The 25,000-nt window shown below is 41.6% G+C and overlaps 1 protein-coding gene across 4 annotated transcripts in view; it reads right to left on the reverse strand.

Moving 5' to 3' along the window:
* Positions 1–25,000, reverse strand: part of rgs3a (regulator of G protein signaling 3a) — a 123,765-nt gene that overhangs the window by 43,682 nt on the left and 55,083 nt on the right. For 2 of the 4 annotated variants that reach the window (XM_058617043.1, XM_058617044.1), the window contains one exon: positions 10,490–10,624. In XM_058617043.1, the coding sequence (XP_058473026.1) occupies positions 10,490–10,624 (135 nt within the window). Of the gene's footprint in view, positions 1–1,580; positions 1,673–10,489; positions 10,625–21,142; positions 21,274–25,000 lie in introns of those variants that run through there. The other 2 variants (XM_058617038.1, XM_058617039.1) reach the window with 2 other exon arrangements.

A 25,000-nucleotide genomic window follows, 5' to 3' on the forward strand; every position in this document is an offset into this window, starting at 1 on the left:
TGGTCAAATCCTGTGGATGAAAACCTCACCAATATGATGTGATGTGCAAGGAGGACACAAGAGGATGTCGCTTTAATCTTCATGTAGCTCAACTTTGATTGATCCCCACGGATTTCATTACGTTTTTATTGTTATTGTCTAGCTCACTGTCGATATGTATTACATCACTGTTTGCCCCTCTATAATTGCACTGACTCATAGCCTGCCACAATATCCTTGACTGGGGATGACATCAATGCTGTATTTCTAGTCAGACTGATGATGCCTCGGAACGGCAGAGACCAGGAATGACGACATGAACCTTTGGCAAGTGAGCTGACGAGTGTTCGCCTGCAAAGCCCCGGCTATAATTGTATCTTCTGCCTTCAGCAGCATGGGTTTGATTGTTGCTCCATGCGGGCAATTACATTTTCAGAGGTTGTTAAGTTGTAAACAAGCAATACTAAAATAATCGCGTGAACACAGGACACTGCTAAACCTGCTGCATTAGTGCTTGGGATCATGTGGCTGCTCATGATCACGAGAGCAGAACTGTTGTTGTGCTGATGTTTCAAGAAGCAAAAATCATTCTTTTGCAACAGCTTTTTGTCTACCCAACAAAAGTAGTGAATTACACGGGTTAAAGTAAAAAAAACGAGAATAATTCGATTCAAGTTCGAGTTATCTTTAAATGATATAAGAACTTTGATGCAATATAATACAAAGGATAGTTATGATATAGTGGCAGTGTTTGAGAAAAGCCTTGAATAAACCAGTATTATACCCTGCTCTATGAAGCAGCGTACGTGCTCTATGTGTCTGTCGCTCTCACTCATTCATGGACCATCACCCTCTTCTCTCATGCGCGCGCGCTCTATTAACTCAAGAGCCTCTCAATGCTACTTAGAAGAAAGGTCTCTGAATGTCTTTATTGTGACATGCAACATTTGACTCTGACAGGAAGAACACACACACACACACACACACACCTGCCGTTTCTCTCTCCACGGTTCCTCAGGTCAACAACAATCTATCACTGACAGCATCGTTCGAGAGGTAAATGCCACGCACAAATCAAGATGGTTTCATAATACACAAGAGCAACAGTTCAATGTTAGTCACTGCAAAGCAATAGCACGACCTCAAAAATCACACCGACACTCCAAAAAAAGCTACATTTCACTTTCTGATCATATCATTTTTTTTAATAATTCCATGCAAAGTGTGAAAGCTCCCTGCCTCTGGAATCACATGAGCATTAACTAACCCCACACACGATAAGACAACAGAGACACACACTCCAGGAACGTGCACCCTCACTTAAATTACTAAACCTCGAATAACAAATCTCCACAATAAGTTACTATACAATATAATTTATTGAAATGTGTGGTTATAAATGCGAGTTACTTATTGATAGTTTTGACTTTACCTGGAGCAGCAATTACAGAACAGTTGAGACTGCGGCACGTAAACCACACACACACGACTTGAATTAAACAAGTAAATAAACCTCGGGCACCACAAGTTTCCTGAAAGAACCTTTGAGGGTATAAAGGTATGACCTTCATAGCAGCAAAGAGAAAGAGAGTGTACGTTACCTTAGACACAGGCATCTGGGGAACACATAAGTGTGTTGGAAAGTGTGTGTTATGATTGGTATGTGTGCCAAAGTACAGTAGAGGCTGGGCACACAGAGCACATGTGCAGCACAAGATACAGATACACGCTACTTATCCATGTGCCCATTTATTGTTATGGTCCACCGCCCCCCCCCCCCCCCCCCCGCCCGCTGTATACGTTCCTCAGGATGTGTCAGTGTGTCTTCTGTCTTCTCCTTGCTCTGGTTCTTGTCTGTGTTGTTGCTCGCTGCTGCAGTCCCAGTTACCTCCCCGAGCTCGGTTAGAACGCGTGTGCCAATGTGTGTGTGCGAAAGACAGTAAAAGGGGGGAGAGAGAGAAAGAGAGAGAGAGAGAGAGAGAATGGGGGGTGTAAAAACAGGGACAGGGAAATGAAAAAGATAGATGGAATCAGAGGGAGACAGAGGTGTGAGAGTGGAGCGGAATTGGAAGAATGTGATATATTAAAAACGTAGAGTAGGTAAGTGCTGGATATATAGAGATCAAATGCAACTCATTGTGAGGAGACCAAAGCAGTGTCCTTCATTCTACCCCCTCTCTTTCTCTCCCTCTCTTTCTCCCTCTCTCTCTCTCTATCTGCTATTTTTAGAAGTTGCTCCATCGTAAATCAAAGAACTGAATCAAAACCTATCAAAGGGCAGGATGTTAAGTGCCATGTATTAAACACCAAATAAGACACACGCACACACACACACAAACCCCTGTCTGTAACAATGACCATGTGTCTGCATCAGACCTGAAGGGAGTTATGTACGCTATTCATAAAGCCTTATCTAATCACATCATGTGCTAATATATAATGGGCTTTTCAAATAGCTATTTTAAACATTGTCAGTTGAACTGAACAGACCACTGTCTCCCCCCGCCCGCCTTTGACTCAAGGTATTCGTGTGAAGAATCATTTCCGCAATGCCATAAAGCAATAATTGACATGTGAAAGTTGAACATAAACCTCTTTGTTTCTGCGGGGTTCCTGTCATGGAATTTTCTTTTTAATCTTAGTTTGTGTGGTCAACAATGTCTGAAAACAGATTTGCATTGTTTGCAATTGACAGTTATCTACGCTCCAGTGCACAGACACGGCAGAGCAAATATCTTTCTGGGTAAAAATGTGCATAAATAACGAGTTCATACTTTGTGTGTGCTGTTGTAGTTCTGAGTCTGTCCATAGGCTGTAGCTTCTGTGCTGATGCATTACTGCCATTATGTAACACAGTTATGAATAGTTAAAGGTGAGCTAAAATAAAGCCAAACACCATTCCATCAAAGGGAAATCATTAATGTGTAAGGAGAGACAAGGGAATGAATCCTCCAAGCCACAAGGAATAACATCAGTGAGCTGTGTAAGTGGTGCACTCGTGTGTGTGTGTTAGGGGAGGGAATCACAGCCTACATCATGATACGATACGAGATACATGGTCCATGATACCAATAACATCATGATACAACGACTCTATGATGATCAACATATTGCAAGACAATCATATTGCGATACATCACGATATCTGTCTAACTGAAGAAAACAAAAAACATCTGTGAAAAGTTCAAAGTGTTTCTCTAGTCATAGGATTTCTCTATTTCTTTATACAACATAGAGAACAGAGGGCATTATTTGAGCAGCGCCACCATGAGGAGACATGAAGTAGTGAGGGTCTGTTTACTTTAGAGCTCCTTAATGTGTTCATTAAAATGTCGATATTTGCCCTGATGTATCAATTATCGTATTGCACTAGGAAGGACGACGATACGTCACCAAATCAATATTTTGACTCGCCCCTATTGTGTGTCCATGAGTGTGTGTGCATGCCTGTGTGTGTGTGTGTGTACATGTCTGTGGTAGGCTGTGGCGACACATTTTGATCTTTATGAGGACAATTTGGCTGGTCCACTCTACTCTTAAGGGGTTTTTGAGTTAAGACTGTGTGTGTGTTTTAGGGTAAGGACTAGAACTGGGTTTATGTTAGGCTTAGGGTTAGGCATTTAGTTGTGTTGGTTAAGGGTAGGATAAGGAGGGAGGGAATGCATTAAGACTCATGTACAAGAGTGTGTGTATGTGTGCGTGTGTGTGCATCCATGGGTGTGAGAGAAGACAAGCAAAGAAAAGACAAATGGAATTCATCCATGTCTAATTAAAGACAATGAAGGGGAGAGTGTGTGTGTGTGTGTGTGTGTCACAGAGAAAGAGAAAGAGAGCAAGAGAAATGTTAATCATAATCACATATTCAACTACAGATGTTGCCCATATTGAAAATAAAACATTAAGATTTATTCACCCTGACAATCTGGTGTCCAGGCTGCATTTATCTTGCAAGAGGAATTCACTTACAAGTTCCTTATATGTGACATTTAATGTATTTGTTTTCTCTTTATTCTATTGCTTATAATCCCTCACTTACAGGAAGGTGACAGGTGAGTAGCAGCACAGTAGAGTAGAGCTCATTAATGTCCTTACTGGACATCCGGTGAAAATAAACTGTCACAAATGACTCACACTCTCCTTCCTTCAGCTCCTTGTTAGCCTTCTCCTCACATTCTCATGTCAGTCATTGTCACCTGTTGGTACTCCAACACTAAGCTTAAATACGTATCTGTGACCACATACTGTCCATCACCTGATGATCCCCTCTAACATGCTTCCTCTGCTCTCATCACTGTCTGACCATCTCTGCCAAAATGACCATGATCTTCTGTAGTTTTGTAGCATGTCATATTTTAGTATTATGCTGTTGAAATGTCAACATTTCTTCATTTTAAATTGTTTTAACATGCAGTAAACTGTAAATAATTGCCAGATATTGACAGTTATTCTGGAAAAATGGGCAAAAGCACTTATTCACAGGACATTTTCTGGCTAAAATAAGCAAAAAAGCTCCATATATGTTGAGGCTCATGTGTTCTATGTGAGAATAAAGAAGTCCTACTGTGAGTATGTACAGACTTGTTTTTTTTTATCATACTGAAAACCACCGCTTTAATATCAAACTGGTGGCACATCCCGACAATTTAACGACATCAACACGGTGTCCGCGTGTGTGTTGTTCCTGTTGAAAATCGTTCTGGTTAAAATGCAGAAAAATTAGAGTAAAGTGATCGCTGAGCTGATGCAGAGCTACAGTATCAGCATGTCATCTCGTTGTGATTTTGTGTCAGCACTTAAAATGCAGCGTGTCCCAGTAGTGAGACATGCTGCGTATTCGCCAAAGCTTCCCATCCAGTCCAGAGCTTCGCGCGCAGTATCGTGGATGCGACTTGTTCGCCTGACGTGGACGGACACGGGAGAGTGGGAAAACACACACCACGGGCATTCTTTCATTTCCTCATGAATAAACAGAGACGGAGTACGACAGAGGCGGAATGAGAGAGGTTCCTGTTCACACTGCGTCTGTGTTACATTATAACCAGTTGAGGGGCAAAAACAGATTCTCATAAATGTGAAATGAAGCTGCCAAAGTAGGAGACGAGAACAAGCTGCCACCAACAGACACTTAGTTCATTAGCAGCAGCCATCTTGTGTTGCCGTTGTTCTTGTGAGCCTATGCTCTCATGGAGAAAATGAATGATGCAACCCTTTTTACAGCAGACAGTTCTCCTGACTCAAAGACAGAGTGCCGGGATTACCAGATTAGCTGCTAACTACCAGTGATGAAGAGCGGCTGTCATTTTCAAAATGGCCAATCCTGTTTAAATTCCCATTTGAGAGAATGTGTGTGTATGTGTGTGTGTGTGTGCACAGCTGAGCAAATTTATTTTTCCAGCAGCTTAGTGGCTAATGCTGTTCAGAGAAGAATGCACCGGAAGCTTTCCAAGGAGGCAGTTCAGAGAATTGAAATGGGCTTTTGGATACCAGACCACATGAAAGAGGAAATTAAACTATTTATCATGTAAAATATTACTTCACATGCACTAATGTAAAGAATGATAGGGTCCTTTTTTAAGATTATTGGTTATAAAAACATATTATTTGCAAACTGTTCAATGTCAACCAAATCTCCTGCTTTTACTTTGAAGGGCAGCGACAACAGTGGCCTCATAATATAATAAATAATCGGCCTTTCGACTGAAAATTACAATATCATCGTAAATGATTGAAATATAGAATGAATGCACATTGGAGGCCGTTATACGGTATTTATGATTTCATGTGAAATCATTCTGATGCCATTTCTATCATGGTATCACTCAGAATGTCAGAAAAACATCAGTAACTCTAGCTCAGGTGAGTGATCATGAGCATTTGCCCCAAATCCTCCGGCTTAATATCTGCCGACTTGAAATGAAGCTCCACAGAAAAACTCTCATTATTCTCTGCTCTCAGAAGGACAAGAGGATTATATAAAACGCTGAGTGAAAGCACTCGTGTCCAGATTCTTTCAAGGAGAAGCAAATAAACAATTTTGGGGGGAATATCGGAGGATGGAGGACTGCTGACATCAGTCCCATTTGCTTTAAAAAAAAAAACATAAATGAACAGAGCAGAGAGTGGGTGAGATTATCGACAGTGCGGGTATTCTCCCCTGCTCTCGCAGCACACTCGAACAAAACTTCCCAGTCAAGTGCAGACGTCAGCTAAGCAGGGATTTTCTCAGAGTTGTGCATGAAAGGACGAGTGACACAAAGGAAATGTGTAATTCAGTGGGTGATTTTCTAAAGCTCCCTTTGCTGCAATTTGAACTCGGTGGCATGGATTTATACAGAGTGTTTTGTAGATTACAAAGCCACTTCTGACGTTGACTCAGCGGTAACGGGAAAAAGCAGAGGTAGAGGTTTCACTCCGTCACTCTCTGAGACGATATTATTGAATGAGAAACCAAGATGAACTTAAGAGTTATGCCGTATCAATGAGACAAAGATATGGACGAATCTGACCCACATGTTTTTTTTGAGCGTCCTCAACATGATAAAAAACTAAATGATACTTCTCCGACATTCCCTTCATATCGCCATGTTTGACTAAACTGATTTGCATATAATTAAACACATCTGGAGTTGACTAAATAAAAAAAAAACTATTTGCCTCTAAGATATTCTGGAGAAATGCAATCAAAAGTGAACTAATTTATCGAGATGTGAGATGTTGTGATTAAGCAGACACTGGTTTGCCTTAAGGACACCACTTAAGAGTTGCATTTAATAAAATAATTAACATAAAAGGGTTCTAATCACCACAAATATGGATGTACATAATATAGGTATGGAAAGTATGCATGCGTCCTTGCATTGTAAATTGTGTGAATAGAAGGTGAAAGACAATGTTTTATTTAATTACGTCCAGCTAAGTCTGACTACTATATGACCCTGGTACTGACATGCATTTTGGGTGATGCAATCATCACTTCATCATCCAAACATCCCATGACCGATACCCCATGACCGATTATCCACTAAGTGGCTAGACGACCACTAAGACACACCGTGAACTGATGACTTTAACCACTCGCAAACACAGACACATGTGACCACATGTCCTTTGTAAGTTAAACCCTAATTGGTCTTGATGTGCTCCTGACAAGGACTTAACAAGAAAATCGCTCCACGACGTGACGGTTGTTTTGGCGACAGCACGTTCACACGCGCGAATATGGAGAGGAGCACTGGTGCCACTGACGTACGGGGTAGAAGTGCAATTAAAATCAAAGGCCTAATCTCCATCTGGGGACATGGTTCAGTCCAAACATGACTAGACAGCTGCTACTGCAACCAGGCTGTCTATGAGAGTGTTGCTGACAGCCTATGAAGCCTGGCCCACACTAGAGGATTTTTAAATCTGAAAGAAAAAACGTGGCAGAACACAGACACAACAAATTTGAAACCCATTTTCAGTGGTTTAATCCTGAGAAAGCACAGACTTAGACGATCCAGTCAAGACCACACACTTGGCGTTTCACCAAATGATTCCAGGGATTTGGGATCTCACAGAAACTTGCGTGATTTAACGTGACTTCAGAATATAAATAGATGCAGAAAACTGTGGCGTAAGTCATGGCTGAGAAGACGGTGGTTTCCCAGTCAACTCGTTCTCATTGGTTATTGCGGGTTTATGCTCACGCCCCCAGTTGCTGTTCAGTTGTAAATTTCAAACATGTTTAATGCATCAGATGACATTAAAATTGTGTCTGTTAACCCCTCACACTACAGGATAATTTGGCTAAGACACATTTAATTTGTTTTTGCTTCAAATCTTCATGACACAGCCCTAGGTCTTCTGCATATGTACGTATTTCCATTACAGCCATTTGCGAGAGGGGATGCCCACTTCACAGTAGTCAACATTGCTACTGCACTGGCAACACAAGTGAATAAGGGAGGCAGTCTACTCTCTGTTGGATAGGACTTCTCTCCACCGCCCTCACCTATATGTATCTGCAGAGTTAACTGAAGAGGAAGCTCGGAGTGATGTTTCTGAGGAAGAGCATGTTTGAACCAATAATCGATGCTGTCGTGCTGGCGAGGAGCGAGAGAGAGAGAGAGTGAGAGTGACTGTGCTGAGAAGGGAGAGACCGGAGGAACGCGGGGCTCATCCCCACCATGGAGTTGAAGCATCTGAATGGAATGTCGAGTTGGAGCGCTTCATTGGACGGGAATCAGTGAACTCCCCCGCATACACGATGAGTCATTACCATCATATGTAAATATGTGCGAGCGACAAACACGTCTTACTTCCATGTGTTGACAACTTCTAGATTAGTTTCCACATACAAAAAAAGCTCTTATCGTGTCGAAAGCAAATACAGTATATGGTAAATGGTCTGTATTTAAATAGCACCCTTCTTGTCTAAATGACCAAAGCTACAGTAAGGGTTAAATGTCTTGCCCAGGGACACATTGGCAGAGCAGGGGATTGAACTCCAAACCCTTGTTTTTTGATTGTGTTGGAGTTTGGATAAGCTATAAAGTCGTGTGTCATGTGTTGATTCAGTTCTCAAGATGCACCCAACTGACTTCAATCACTGGAGGAAACAGGCGATAAGAGAAGAGTGTATTCAAATATTCTCTGGAATCATGTGTATCCAGAAAGCTAGCGTAAGGTCTAAGTCTGGGCCAGGAATTGCATCATTTACATTTCTGGGAAAAACACATGGGTCATCCTGAATCTTTTCACACAAACCATGAGGGTAAAAATAGAATGCACACAAGGATATTCTGAGAAACGCACAGATGAAGAGAGAGAACGAGATGAAAGACTGTCAGCTTGTCATTGTCTCTCTCCCTCACTGTCTCTCTTTCATGTGCTGATGAAATGAAGCGCTAATGTACAACAGGTGTGCCATCCACACACCGGGCTATTTGTCCCCCTTTTAATCACCTTTCAACTTAACGGGCGCAAATTGGGTTGGACACATCTTAAATTGATGAAGTGAACGGGGGCCGCCGCTGTTCATCAAACACGCGAGACGTGTGGAATGACGGACAGGGAATAAATCTGCGTTCATCAGAGGAATGAAGAAAGAAATAATTGACTTGGCTTTACACATATTTCTTAAACTTCTTTGAAAATGACTTATTAGAGCGACTGCCAAGAAAAAAAAAAAAAAAGGATTTTGAGTGCTAACAAGAACTGGGCCATGGCTGCAGTCACTCTTTTACAGTGAGCACTTAAAGATCAGTTACAGTGAATCTTTAAGTGCATCCAGAACCACTATGGAGCTCCAGTGAGTATAGGGTCAGATCCACTTAATCCAGCAGTGATCAAATTCCGGTTTTGATTCTTTCCCCAAACAATGTAGTGCATTATAAAATGCCACATTTTGTGCATGGGAGGATTTGATTAAACTAAAGTTAATCAAAGTTAAACTGGTCCATAGAGCCGTGTTTCTAACGAGCGGAACGGTTCGGTTCAGTTACGGTACACGTTTTTATTTGTTTCCATTAGGAATAGTACCAAAACTGTTCCGTTTTTCGGGAAACCTTTCCTTGGGGTACCAGAGTAATACCACAGTATGGTACTGATGGAGCTAGACTCACAACAGTCGGCTGATTGGGGGACAGAAAAGCGTCACTCCCTTGCGACTGGCGTTTCTTCAAAGCCTGCAGTCGATTCTCAGACAAAGCTCGACTTCTTGTTGAGACAAGCAGCCACAAACCGAGCAGAAAAAAAGCTGCTGGATGGCCTCCTTTGTTGCCCATTGTGTTGTTGTCTGCTATGTGCGATGTTGTTGTTGGTTTTCGGCGCACCGGTACAATGTCACACTACTTCAGCACAGCGCACACCACGCCTACCAAGTAAAGGCACTGTTTTCAGTTGAAACACAAGCCTGACCGATGTCTTTACCGTTCCAAACCGTAGCATACCCAACCAAAACTGTGCCGTGATTGAAACACCAAGTGACCTGCAGTCAACTGGATGGTAGCGGTAGATGCTAGTTCATTTTTAAAAAACATTTAAAAATAAAAGTGGCTATCCAACCACAAACCCTACAGAAGGTACTGGCTCTCCCAGTAATCAGCATTCAGTAGAGTCTACTTCATCAAGTGCAGTAGAAGTACTTTCCTTAGCAAGTATCTTCTTCACCCTTTAATCATAACTGAAGAGTGTAGTTAGTTGCGCTAAAGCCCAGCAACGCTTTAAACGCAAGCAGATAAAAGGCAGCGGGATTAAAATTCCCCAAAGAAAAGTAAGACCCGAGTGGAAAATCATAATGATGGCAGTGTGAGCTACAGGAAAGTGGTATGTTACTGAATCAGCCTGCACACTTGAGAGCGAGTGGTGTTCCTGGGGGCAAGTGTGATGTGAGCGTGCACAAATAAATAAATATATATATATATATATATATATATATATATATATATATATATATATATATATATATATACATTGCCATGTTATTATCTTTGGTCAGAACTGAGATTTGGAAAACGCTCCATGTCCATACCTGCTCAAAATGTGGAACGGTAGGCTCCCTCCTCTGAAGCTGGAGCTGCTTGTCTATGTTGTCCTTCAGGCACTGACACACTCGGCGCTTCTGGTCTGCAGAATAGGCTTCCAGGCTCAGCAGGCAGTCACACTTCTACAGACATACAGGAAGAGGGGGAGAGAGGGAGAGAGGGAGAGAGGGAGAGAAAGAGAGAGAGAGAGAGAGAGAGAGAGAGAGAGAGAGAGTGAGGAGCAAGAAGGGTGGAGAAAAGAAATGGCCAATTAGGCATCTGCTGTCAGCGAAAATAGAGAAGTGTCTCCTGATACTTGGATATTGGAGGTTGAGACAGGAAGAGCATGAGTGAACAAATGGGAGGATTACAACAGAAATGAATGAAGTGCCTCACGTTTTTTGTTTTTTTTCCTCTTGTCTTAGGAGAACTCTCTAATGAGACCTTCAGATGAAAGCTATCAGGGTCTGCCCGTGTGTGTGTGTGTGTGTGTGTGTGTCAGATGACTCTTCAAAGAGGGTAATGACTAACAAGTGGGGATAATGTATCACACTTGCACCTTTACGTGTATACACTAGCCATGTCTGTGTGTCTGCGCGAGGCCAGAGGTAGAACATTAATGATAGTATCCGTAAGTATTTGTTTTTGCAGACACAGTTGTCATCTCAACACTGCATGCTGTAAAGCAGACGCGGCCCTGAGGGAATCAAAACACTAGCATTAGTGAAATAAGATAATAGCCACTATCCACTTCACGCAGAACTCGATACGCTGGCACTAATAATTACAGTGTGTGTCTAACGGCAGGAGCACAAATCAATGGACAGTTCCCTTATTATCCAAATCAAACGATTGATGGATTAACAGGATTGTTTGCTTTTGACTGATTTGTCTTGAATGTTTTAAAAAAAAATAAAAGACAAAAATCATTGACACATATTTCCTATTCGTATTTATTTGAAGACTAAAGCATCTCATCCTTTCTCCATGTATGTCACATTGTTGCTGCCGCTTCTATAGCAGTGACAAGGGAAGGACATTTGTGACCTGACATTTTTGGGCAGAAGTCATGATATAAATAGATTCCCTTCCCCTCATTTTTGAGCAAATCTTCAGGGATTGACTGAACCCCTCGGGGCTTTTCTTGACACACACTGCCATGGTCAGTGGTGAATCATGATGCTTGTGTATTCGCCTGATTCCTGGCTGCATGGGCTTCTGCATGACCTGCTGTGTTTGTTATCTCTGTCTCTTTCACCGTTACTTAGTGTTGTGGGTGCTGCTATTGTAGGGGTTATTGGCACAAAGTGTTTGGCGGTTAAAGCCTCGTCATTGTTAGTGATGCTAATGCGAGCTAAAAAAAAAAAAAGGCATTTAAGGGCCTGCATCAGTGGCAGCAGCATAAAAAAAAAAATGTTCTGCTTTGACCCAGAACAAAAGGGACAGCATACAAAGCAGATTTGTGCTGATGTGAAAGACTAAAATATGGAATAATACCCCAGTAACAATCAAGAAAAAAATATATAAGAGAATATCAAAAGTAAGAGATGCAGGAACAAATACAGGACAGAGAAACGGGTTAAGCAAAAAGCCTTTATGCAATTGAGCCTGACTGTTTCCAGTTAGACCAAGAGATGATGAAACAGGCGCTCTCTCAGAGCGGTCAGAAATCAGTGGTGATGTTCTTTGATATCCATCATTTGGGCCGAATCTGAGTCTGTTAGGATGCAGCACAGGCCATAATACTTGGAACACATGCACAAACACACAAACCAATCAGCTTCAATGTGCACAATAGCTTGTGGGCGAAACCCCATGATATTGCTGTGAGAGAAAATGTCATGATATTCTACAGTTAGGATCGACTTGTTGGGTTTGAGTTGGAAATGCATTTGTCTTTAATTGGCAAAATACGTTCTGAATGTGAAAAGAGGTCACTATAAAACAGCCGTTTTCAAACTGTGGGAAGGGCCCCCCTGGGGGGGCGTGGAGACTTTCCAGGAGGGGCGCAAGTTCTGACTAAAGTTTAGCAGGCAGAACTTTTGGTCTCGCTGTAAGCCGGACTCATTTAAGTGACGTACCACAACAAAATCTACACTGGTGACAAGGTTTGGATAATAGAGAAGTTTCTGACAGGGGCAAAAAGAAAACTGTGCAATGTTTCGGAAACTAACTACAAGCCAACGTCAAACAACAACAAAATGCTATTTGCACAGCAAATTATTGATATTGGTAAAGTATTCTTAAATAAATAAATGTATTTATTGTTTTAAAAATGACACAAACATAGTAAAACCATACTAGCGCACTATGATGCTCTCTGTAGAGCAAGGTCCTTGTCTATGATACATATAAAAGGCTTATTCTAAAAAAAAAAAAAAATACTAATTTGTGTGAAGTATTTTCAGTTTCAGCCAATAAATCCTTCTCAATGTTGCAAACTGGACACTTTAAGGACACTTAAATTATGAGCAGATTGGCCATTTTGTTTCAATTCACAGGGAAGATTAACACGTGGTTCTAACTTTATTGGGGAGGAGGATGAATTATTGTGCGGCAAAAGAAAGAAAGCCAAACGACTTTTCTGAAGCCAGGACATAAAATGGAAATAAAAGTCAACTTGTTAATCATTCATGAAACCACTATTGATCTGGTTTTGTCAAACCACATCCGAGCTTTCAAAAAATAGACTGGTCTGGTTCAGGTTTCAGGTTGTTTATTTTCCGTCGTTTGGGATTTAGAGCCATTTAGAGCCTCCTCTACCTTCAACTCCTATGAAATCCTGTCATCATTAGCTGCATTAAAGAAATGAAATCAACGAGGAAAAGTTTGGACAAAGTAGATAAGATGAGACGATTTTTTTCTCCGGTACTTGACTAATGGCATTAGCTATCTGATGACCTGACAGTAGATCAGTTGATTCATGGTTGCCAAAAGACATCAAAGTGAGCCACGCACAAATCTAAAGCGTGCATAACGTCCAAATTGAAACATGGTCATACTCCAAGAAAACTATCTTTCAATCATGTTACGTTTATGGCATGATACACGCATACACACACACCTGTTTTGATATCTCAGTGTGGACACATCATAGATATAATATAATGCATTCCCTAGCCCAGTTAACAGAAACATTTACATACTAATGTCTTTCTTTCACATGTGGAGTCAAATAACATAATACGATGAGTGCATATAGCCATAAATAATATATTATAAAACTGAAGTACGTAACCTTAACCTGCATAAATCCGAATCTAACTCCAACCTTAAAACGTTGTCTTTGTCTGTGTTGCCCCATGACTCCTATGCCATGCACTAATGTCTGATTCCCAGGCAGCGATGTACTTTAAGTTAATAAAAGTAATGCAAGCCTCGGGCTTTGCCTCATATGGCCTGGTTTTTCCATGCAAATCCCCACCGTCCCAAAACACATCTGCAACACAGCTCAGTTCAGACTCCCAGGGGCAAACATGCACCTGCATCCCCACAAACACATGCACATGATGCAGATGCTCTCACACAAGCCTTCGTACAATTCCAGCCTGAACTCTTACTACGATTTAAGTCTTACTGTAGACACATTTCTACGCCATCATTTGGAAATAAAAACAAAAACAAAAGAGCAACCAGCTGGGGCCGCTCTGCTCGGTGAGTCACGATGAGCCACAGGCCTCGGAGATGCGAGGATGACGTCCCTAATCTGTTGAGGAGAGGAAGTGTGCGTGTTTACACAGTCTCGGTGTGTAAATATGAGTTACAAAGCGCATACTATACTGTAAACCACTTACTGACGTCACGTCATTTTGTCTCGGGCGAGGACAGAAGAGAGGGAACTGACAGACAGCAGACGTAGACCGGCACAGAGGTCATTTGTACTGTGAGTAATACAGCGTGCACAGTCCATGAGCCGCGCTCTGCTGAGGAATACTAATGATGATTTATTTGTGTGAGCTATTGATTTCCATCTCTCTTGTTTATTTTTGTTTGCCACCATTAAGGACTCGTACTCAGTGACTTTTAATTGTGCATTACTCTGCGGGATTACTAACCCTGTGTACAGTGACTTGCATATCATTGCATTACATCACTTAAAATGACGGCCACGCCAGCAAAACGAGTGAAACGTGAACAGCTGGCCATGGACCACATGTTTTATCCTAGGAATCCTTTAGAGCCGACTGGAGCTTCCTATGATGTTGGCACTGCAATCTATTTCACAAGACAGCTGTCTTATAGTTGAAACCCCAATTCAAGTGGCACTCAGTGTTGTGACACATAAAGAATGTTTGCGTGTTTTTTTTTTTGGATTACAAATCATCTCCAGTATTTGAACTGTTTTTCGAGTTTGACCGGAATTTACTAGATTTCTCCATGAAACTCTTTAGGCATAATCTTACAGGGATTTTCATGTTGAGGTCCTGTTGTTTCTTGGCAGCAAAGGGCATCAGGGCAGTGACCCAGCGGCAGTCCCACAGCCAATAGTTTATGCTGTGTATTTTAACGTGTAAGCCACAAAATCAGGTCTTGAATGAAGTAATATTACCTTGAATAATAAATAGACTTTAAGAGCCATGTTCGCTTAAATAGCAAACGGTTCCTTCACTCTTGTTTCCACTGTTTATAAATCTGCCCGTTCAAGAGATAAACATGGGAGCTAATGAAACAAAATTCAATGAATGGCTACTGGCCCTGACATGGAGTAGCTAAAAATACAGGCAGCATTTCCCCTTAATCAGATTGATTAAAGTGCTCCATGGTTGAAGCCCTCCCCCTAAGCCATCTGGCAGATGAGTTTTCAGACTGGACTCCTGTCAACACAACTCACCTAAAGCCTGGCCCACACTAGAGGATTTTCAAATCTGACATGATTTCAGAGACACGCATGGGAGACCGCAGACACAACAAACTTTCAATGTTTTAATCCACGAGGAAGCACAGACTAGACGATGCAGTCGAGACGCAGGACCACGCACTTCAGGGAGGAGGGATCTCACAGAAACTCGCGTGATTTAACGTGACTTTAAGGTGGACTGTCGGTGTCGCCAGTTAATAGCTGATGTTTTGGTTCTACACAAATGTATGCAACATCCGTTTTCCCGTCAACTCACTGTCGTAAATATCAAACATGTTTAATACTTACGGTTTGAAATCAGGAAGACTTTGATATGTACGGTGACCTTAAAATCACGTCTGTTGGAAGAGATTAGCCAGATTATTTGTTCAAATCATCCTAAAATCTGAAGACACCCACGGTTATCGGAAGGGTCAGATTGGGAATAAAATTGTCCTCTAGTGTGGGGCAGGCTTAATCTGCTCTGTGCAGGTTACCATGGATTCATCGACATGTAGTAAAAGCTAAAGTTCCTATTTCACAGTGCCAGGATTAATTAACCTACATATATTTATATTGTGCTCGTGTTTGGCAAAGACTGTAAATATTATTAAAGTTCAATATTTTTGGAAATATAGTGATTACAGGCTTTCTTAAAACTTAAAATATTATTTCCCCCGTTTCTAATCTGTATCTCAATCTAAAGTAAACAGCTGCGGACTGTTGCTTCAAAGTTAGCAAACAGATGTGAGAGTAAATTCCTCTTCTCTCAATCTTCACATCAGCAAGCAAATAAACATCATTTTCTAAACATTCAACACTTATGTGAATCACGGTAATTACCTATCTTTGCCATAATTTGCACCAAATGTCTGAATATGTTATGTTCCAGCCAAAAAACCTCCAAAGAAGAACAAACAAATAATAACAAATAGCCCGCACTGATCTTCCATAGCCGTATCCCCACTCAATCTCAGCTTCAGTTATCTCTGCACTGTTTGCACACATCACTCATGTAAATTTAGCTCTGCTCTTGGGAGAGTCTGAAGTTTGTTCATGCACACGTTGGTGTTTTGAGAGTAAACTTCAAAAGTACACACAAAGAGCCGACCCGTAACACACAGATGGGATCACAAGTGACGTAGAACGTTAGAAGACTACATTGAGGAGTATTATGGCAATGTTAAATCCCCATAAGGCACTTAAAGTTGTTTAGATGTGAACGTTTCAGAAGAAACCAAATGCAAAGTGTCATTTATTCATATATGCGGCCACTCCATTGCAATGTCAGTATGGGAAACGTATTCACCAATGACACACACCGAAACTGTAGCTAAACCCCCTCTCTCTTCTGCAGCTCACTGGATTTTGAAAAATGCCAAGAAATGGCCTGAGACCTGAGTGAGGGGGAGAGTGGAGCAGTGAGGGGGGCGTGGAATGGTAGTCAAAGCTGACATCGAGTTGCCGCTGTCTAACGAGGTGGAGAGAGAGATAGAAAGGCGACAAAACGAGCCTCGTGCTGATTAAACAAAGGCGTGACAGAAGAGGGCACCAGTGAGGAAAGAGTGGACTAAAATAGCCAGTGGCAACATCTGAATGCAGTAGCTGGTGTTTGACCAGAAACAGGCAGAAGGTAAGCAGACTTTTACAATGACCTCGGTACTGTAATCGACAACATGTTGATGCCGTCTGTAAAAAGGCAATTTAGTTGTAAGCTTTTCGATACCACATTTTTGAAAATGATTTACTCTTGTTTTTACTTTATCAGCTGACAAATCGTGAAAGTGTGCCACAAAATCGCTGGAATAACACTGCATGACCTCCAAGACCTATAAGGTCAAGTGCTTGAAAGGAAATACTCTATCTCGGCTGACCTGAACCATCCTCTGAGGGACCAGTTCATGTTGTTGACATCGGGGCATGGATAGAATCTGCCCAGGTGCAGAACTAATTCCTCCTTCTTAATGAATTTAAACCTTATATGTATAATTTCAATACTTTACACTAAAGCACCTGGGACAACAAATAACATATACACTATTTACCTGGAAAAAAATGGTAAAAGTCTTTTTTAATTTCTACAAATCACTTTTACTGTATAACCATGCAAAGACAGGTCAGTTGACTGATCCACTATTATGGTGGAGGTTCATTCCAAACGTGTCGTTATTAAAAAAACAAAAACAGGGCTGATACAAAACATGCTAGTTAATGTCAATAGATGTCTCTTTTTTTTTTCAATGATAAAAAATGTGATCTCCTCTGAACTCTGTGACTTTCCCACACATTTATCTATTTCGAGATTGTTTGTCTGGTTTCCAGTCCTGAGCTCTTCTGTGGTTTGACTAGACAAAGTTACAATGAAAGCAGCATGTAAACTGGAGCCTCTGGCCCGAGGCCCATTCTGAAGCCACCGGGGAGGATGATAAGCACATGACAGGGACAAGGAGAAGCTTGTCTCCTTTAAAGACGAAGATCGAACAAGACGGTTCACTTTGGTCAGGATAATAACCTCGGCAGTGAGTTTGGTGAGCGTTTGGCTTTTTGTGTCGTATTCTGTCGACAATAAAATGAGATATTCTTATTTAATGTTATGTTGATACACATGAGACACTAAAATTGTATTTGCAACCATAAAAGAATAACATGATCCGTCAGTCTATAAACTCCTCTGCTCCGCTGCTGCATTAGCGTGACTGTGACACAAACATGATGCAGTCCGAGTGCTGCAACAATTTCATCTTTAAAGATAAGGTTATTTTGAGGTTAAGGTTGAATTAGTCTCCAGGAATGGAATTAGTACATGTAATGTTCTTGGAAGTCTTGGGGACGTGTGTGCCCACGTTTTTGTTACATGTGTCGAATAGGATTACTGATATTAGCAGGTAGAAATATAATAACTGGATAACCTATTTTATTTTTTATTTTTTATACTTTCTATACAAACTGTGAGCCCTGAAGCTATGAATGCACTTCTAGGTACAGTACAAAATGAAGTCAGTGAATAATTCACACGCTGACAGGCATTTGTCCTGCGTCTGATGATTGTTGGTGGTCGCACAGTAGATCTCGCCGCAATCAAATTGTTAAGATGCTGGTCTTTACGTAATTGAATGTAGACGTATGGCCGGTGTAATTGCATTCCTGACAATCTGAGGTGGCATATTAAATCAGAAAGAGGGAGAGGAGAGAGAGAGAGAGAGAGATAGGTACACTTCTAATTTGTAGCTCAGGTGGAGTTGAGGAAGGTACATCTCCGTTCAATCAGACCCCCAGAGAGACTGGTCCTGACCTGGCCATGTTATGGATGGTTACCATGCCGTCTGTATTTTGCTGACGAGGGCCCCTGGGTGCATATCACTCACACCCTGCCGTCCGACTGCAGCAGCAGCCTGTTTGTCATGCAGTCAATGATGACCGAGAGCGCAGAGAAACTTCAATACGTGAAGAAGAAATGGATGGAGCTCCGGTCGTTGCCATCGTGCAATCTCATCATGAATGCACTTGGACCCAAAACAACACTGCACTGTTCACATCCATAGGCAAATACAATACCAGGCAACTTGTCTCTTCACCAGGTGTAATTGTAAAAAAATGAAGCGGGTGAATAGTTGTTTGTGTGCCAGGATGCTGCCAAAACAGTCGTGACATGCAGATACTGAAGATGGCAGAGGTGGATCGCTGCTATAAAACACATTCAAAGTGAAGACAGAGTGATGGGGGACCTGCAGGCAACCATAGTGATCACTTTATATCAGTTTGTGGATCTTGACGATGAAGTTGGCATCCAGATTCACAGCTTTTTTAGTTGCCAGTTAAGGGGAAACATGAGGGAAATTTAACTTATAATGACTGGAAAGTTTTTACACCACTTACTGATGTATTTAAAAACTGCAAGTTGCTGGTGTAAAAAGGATTAAATTATTCATCTTCCACTGCTTTATCCTGCACATGAGGGTCGCAGGGGGGCACTGGTGCCACATCCTAGCTGACGTAGGGCGAAAGACGGGGGGCCTGTAGTCCATCAAAAAGACCACATTGCGATAAACAACCATTCATTCCGACACCTACAGTCAATTTAGAGTGTCCAATTTGCCTTATCGCCAAATCTGCATGTTTTTTTTGGACTGTGGGATGAAACAGGAGAAACCCGGAGAACATGCAAACACGCGGAAAACATGAAACTCCATGCAGTGTTAGACTAAAATGTGCTGTATCTTGAGACACACTATGACATTTAGAAAACCTTTAATATATTTCACAAAGTATAATTTTCACCTAAAATTCCGACTGGGAAGCTGCGAATCTGGATGTCAACATCGGCGTCCTTACATATTAGAGTTAAACACTAATTATCTCTAATATCCGGTTCATTTTACATGCTTTTATTGTGAAGTGTAAGCATTATCCAGATGCTTACACTTCCATTATTATCCAAAATTATCCAAAAATGAGGGAAAGTTTATGATAAATGGAAAGATGTTCTGACGCTGCCGGTCCAGAATAAGACTCGTGAAAAGCACCCGGGGGTATCGTAAGTATCAGATACATTCAGTCTGTCAGATTCTGTGATATACTGCTTAGTCTGCGTGGATTAAAAATGCACTTTTCCTGCCAACATGGCTATGTAAGCAAAGTCACGTGACTATACACACATTATAAACAGATGCAAACTCTAATGTCTTCCTGCGCCTACAAAAATCCATTGATGGAAAGCTTTCATATTAATTAATCAAATCAAGCTGCAACATTTTAATTGTGTCCACAAATGTTAGATGCAGGTCATTTTGCACATTATTGAATCAATGAATCACTTTGTCCTTTTACTGCGCTTAATTACACGGCGCTGTAACGTGGTCACTAGATCACAGTGCTCCCTTGCTGTTCCACAGCCTACACACAAACCGCCACGCTGTGATTTCACCTAATTTGGCCTCTGTTGCCTATAAAGCTCCACGAGCTGATGGCACACAGTCCTGTAATCCACAGATATACAGTGTATACCAGGCAGCATATAGTATAATATACCATAGAATATGTAGAGGCAACGCTTTGTGCCAGCTTCTTCATAAAAAGAGAAGGTGGCTGTTGGGGAGGGCTTTTTATCAGGTCAACAAAGATCAGGAGAGGTGGTGGGGATTGGATCACTGCCACAAAACAAGCTTAAAAGGTGGCACGATGGGAATGTTTGTAGGTCTGGAATGATGCTGTTACCATACTCGTGAAAAGCAAGCAGGGGCTTTATAAGGGTTCAGGTATATTCAGTCAGTCGAGTTCTGCATTACATTGCTTAATCTCCATCGATTTAAAGCGTGCCGTGAACTCTGACGGCACTGGCGTTGTGGTTTTTTTTTTTGTTTTTCCAAAGACAATGACTGAGCAAATTACTTGTTGCATCTAAACAACACGGCACAAATATGATATGTTTGTGACAGTGATGACATTAGCGACACCAGGAACAATATAAAAGCGCTGAAGCACAAATACACTGTGGAAAACAAAGGAGGTTCGCCATTGTCGAATATTACAACACGATTAAAGTCTCAGGGTTGTTCTACTTCAGCCTGCACAAAAACATGCTGCAATTACAGCGCCTCTGAATTATTTTAGGTCCGAAATAAAAAAAATCAGCTCTTTGTCCTACGACTTTGTACAAACAGCGGGTCAAACTCACTCGAGGCTAAAAGAGTCACGTTTAACAACCACTCGGTCATCTTCTGCATGATAAATCACATCATTCCCGTGGTATAGCCACTGCATTTTGATTTCAGTTCTTCACAATTCCCCGCAACCTATAGGGCTCTCCTCTATCAGAGGCACTTACATCTCCAGTGTCGGAGAGCAGAGGCTGCTGAAGAGAGCCCGACTCCCTGACGAATCTCTTCTTGGGCCCGACACGATCGGCTAAGTTGCCCATGACGACTCTGTGATGACCCCGATACACTCCGCTGGTCAAAGATCTCAGGCAGTTCTCTTCCCTTCGTTTCCACTGATTTTCCTCAACACAATGATTCCTTGCTTCCTCTCGCCGCCTGCGTCACTGACACACTTACACACACATGACTTTCCAGAGACACAATCGCGCCCCACCGCCGCCAACACTTTCACGTGTAAATCTGGGTTAAGTCAGATCTGTTTTGAGAAGCGCTAAAATAGCATGACCTCGAGCTATGCAGGAGAAGGACAGGAAGTAGACGAAAAGGAGGGGAGCAGACTGTGACTAACTGTGAACAATTTAATGAGAAACAAGGAGAACTTCTGCAGAGGGGAGGAAGGTATTTTACTGACTTGAATCCGTTGAAAGGAGACAAGTTTGAACGTCACCTTAAAAGTGAAACCAATAAAACACTGTTGAGACGAGAAAATCCTGACAAAAAACTGACAAGGACGTGACACTAAATCGGCAATGCGTCCCGAAGATGAACAGATCGAGGAGGGAGGACTGTTTTTCTGTTTGTGTCTGTATGCGGGCTAGTATTTATATCTATTTATAGCAACACTGAACAAATACATTAGTGTTTCCTTTTAACCCTTTACCGGACAAACTATATTTGGTAACTTGCACAGACATCCGGAAACTGCGCTACCGTACATTACTGTACAAGGTCTTAACTAAAACTGGACTTCAGAGATCCAGCTACGTCACAGAAAGACGCTGCGACGCTCAAAACTTCCAAAAAAGTACGTTCATACTTCTCCTGCATCTACAGGTTGTAAGTTGACGAAATCAATTTGGTATGTTGGAGCAGGGAAACATCTAAAACTGTTCAAAAATGCTCTAAAATAATGTTCCTTTCACTTTATTTTTTTTGTTTTTCTTGTATATTCTTACATACAAGAACCATCAAGACACATCAAGAAAGAGAAGGGGGATGGTGTGTGTTACGCAACTATTTTATAAGCATTGATCAACAAAAGTAATGACAATACAGATTTGTTTTTAAGTTGTGGCCAGGTCAGGAATTGAACTACATACATTAGATGATTAGCTGGTGTCCTAAATCTCCCTCTCCCAGGTCTTTTTCTCCGTTAGTGTGTGTGTGTGTGGATATGTGTGTGACCTTTGCACAGACAGGCCAGAAAGAGCAATTCAATTAGAGTCTATCACATCACACACACATATCTCATTTGAGTGAACGTAAACAAACAAGCGCGCACGGCCGCGGCGAAGGTCGGGGTCATTCAAACTCAAACATGTCTTCATCGCCTTTGATTAGTGGCGAGCGATACTCCAGCTATTCATGACCTTTTGTAGATGTTCTCTTCCAGTCTCCTCTGATATCTCTCTCTCTTCTTCCACCTCGCATTCTCACCATCCACTTCACACATCACTGTGCACTGCCGCAGCGCAACAGGAAGGTCGACCTCGCGGTAAAGACGCTGTCAACGCGTCCAGATAAAAGAGCACTAGAGCAGCTGCTCGCGAAGAGGAGAGGAGAGGAGAGAAGAGAACACAGCCTTTCACGCGGTAGCTGTTAGAATACATGATAGGAACCACAGTAAAAGGTGTTTCATTGTAGTTTCTGTTTGCTCCTCCAGGTATAAAATGGACTGCTGACAGGTGTATCAACTATAATAGATGAGTGCACACTCTGTGTATGTGTGTGTGTATGGCAGACAGTAGCCGACAGGACGGATGGAAGAGTCTGACAGGAGACAGGGAAGCAAATTTAACCTCGTGCACACACAGTCTCATTGCCTTTTGTCCGTCCTCCTCTCCGTCTCCAGCAAAATCCCTCACTACGACTATGATTGTGCATTTATATATGGCAATATTGCAATACCAAGTATTTTGTAAGATACAACATCACATTAGAAAAAGATGAAATATGATGTGAATGTCTTCCTAACAACCTACACAGCACATCCCTGCAGACCTTTTAAATGCTTCACATTAAATCCAAAATCTACCTTTAACTCACTAAAACTCTCGCGCTCTCTCTTGCTGGCTCTTACGTAAGATGTTCTATTTATAAATGTTTCCTAATTGGGTGGAATCATTTTTTACAGCCATGTCCTTCCTCTATTCCAGCCTGTGAGACAGATACGAGACCCCCCTCATTCTCTCTTGAATTACTGGGGGGGGAAAAATGCCCTTTAAAAGATTCATAAGCTGCTAATGAGGTTATGCAACACATTTCAAAGCACAGAATAGAGACAGTGTGTGTGTGTGTGTGACAAGATTATCTTTATGGGCAAACATCCGCAGCTCAAAACAAAGTGTAGAATGGTCCCAGTGGCCGTATGGATGTATAAAAGAATAAATCAGCTATTCAGTCTGTTCAGTTTGAATTCTAAACGCAGCTCAGAGATATTCAACCTTTCGTTGAAGTGGGTAAAGTTGAAAAAGTCACATACTCATTTCCACAGGCCTAAAATAGAAAGTCTGATTCGTTCAAGCTAAGTTGCATAGATTCACAAGATACGGGGAATAAATTGATTTTTGGAGTTGTAAAGTTCACGGTCACGGTCTCATCTCAAATTCACCAACTCGGCTGCACAGCTTCTCCTGGGAGGTGTAACGCGAGGAGGGAGTTTGTACAACACACATCCGCACAAATCCAATCCCCTCCTTTCTACACACACACACACGCTGCAACAAATCGCAGGGAGTCACTGCTGCGGCGGTGAGAGAACAGGACCCAGACACTGCAAAGTACGACTGCTGCTGCTGCTGCTGCTGCTGCTGCTGCTGCTGCTGCTGCAGCGTGAGCGAGAGGCTGTTCCCTGGGAAGCCTCAGCATACCCAGGGAAAAACAACTCTACAGAAACAGACACTGCACAGAAAGCAACAGAAAAGAGAAAGTAGATTTTTGTCTCCCCCCTCTTTCGACATGGCTACTTTAGAGAAACATTAGAGGCTTTCATTTATTGAAGCAGAATTACTGCACTTGTATTTTTGACATTTATATTATTATATTTTATGCTAAAGTTAGCTTTACCTTAATGTTTTTCATGTTACAGTTACAGTTTATAGTGACTGAACAACCCAGTCCACAAGTACGAGAAGAGAGCAGACACAAATAGAAATATAGAAAAAGAAACTATGAAATAAACAGAACCTTAAACCTATTTCAAAATATTCAATTTAAAACACTGACAAATGATCATATCAAAAAGATCTAGATACTGGATTCAGGATTTGATTAAATGTATTAACTTCATAGTGCAACATATTGCCAATACTTCATCTCTACGTAGATTTTTAGCCGTTTTCAGCATATTTTTTATGCTGTGTCTGATTGTTTTGTGTCAGCAGAACACTGCATTGAGCATAGTTATTGTTTTTTTTTTTACATCACAATTTGGTGAAGTAGCTACAGAGATTGTGTGACAGCTGCTACATTTATGTACAAACAACAGCATGTGAGATGAGGGAGGGAGGGAGGGAGAGGGTATGAAAAGAAAAGGTGTCAGAAAGCAATGAGCAGAAGTGATAAAGACATAATGGATAGCGGGGATTAGAGGGACGATAAAAACTGCAGTTTTATTACCTCGTTGCACATTTTGCAGAGTTTGGAGAATGTAATCAAAAGGGACACGGGGAGCAAACTTGCTCTTTAATGACAACAGAGCTGCCTTCAAAAAAATTGAGACTGAAAAACAGCCAGTCATGTTCCAAAACTATGAAATCCCACGAGAATTCCTGTCGGATTAATTATCACACCCTCTGTATTTGTGC

The sequence above is a fragment of the Solea solea genome, chromosome 19 (assembly GCF_958295425.1).
Source record: "Solea solea chromosome 19, fSolSol10.1, whole genome shotgun sequence".
NCBI classification, from domain to species: Eukaryota; Metazoa; Chordata; class Actinopteri; order Pleuronectiformes; family Soleidae; genus Solea; species Solea solea.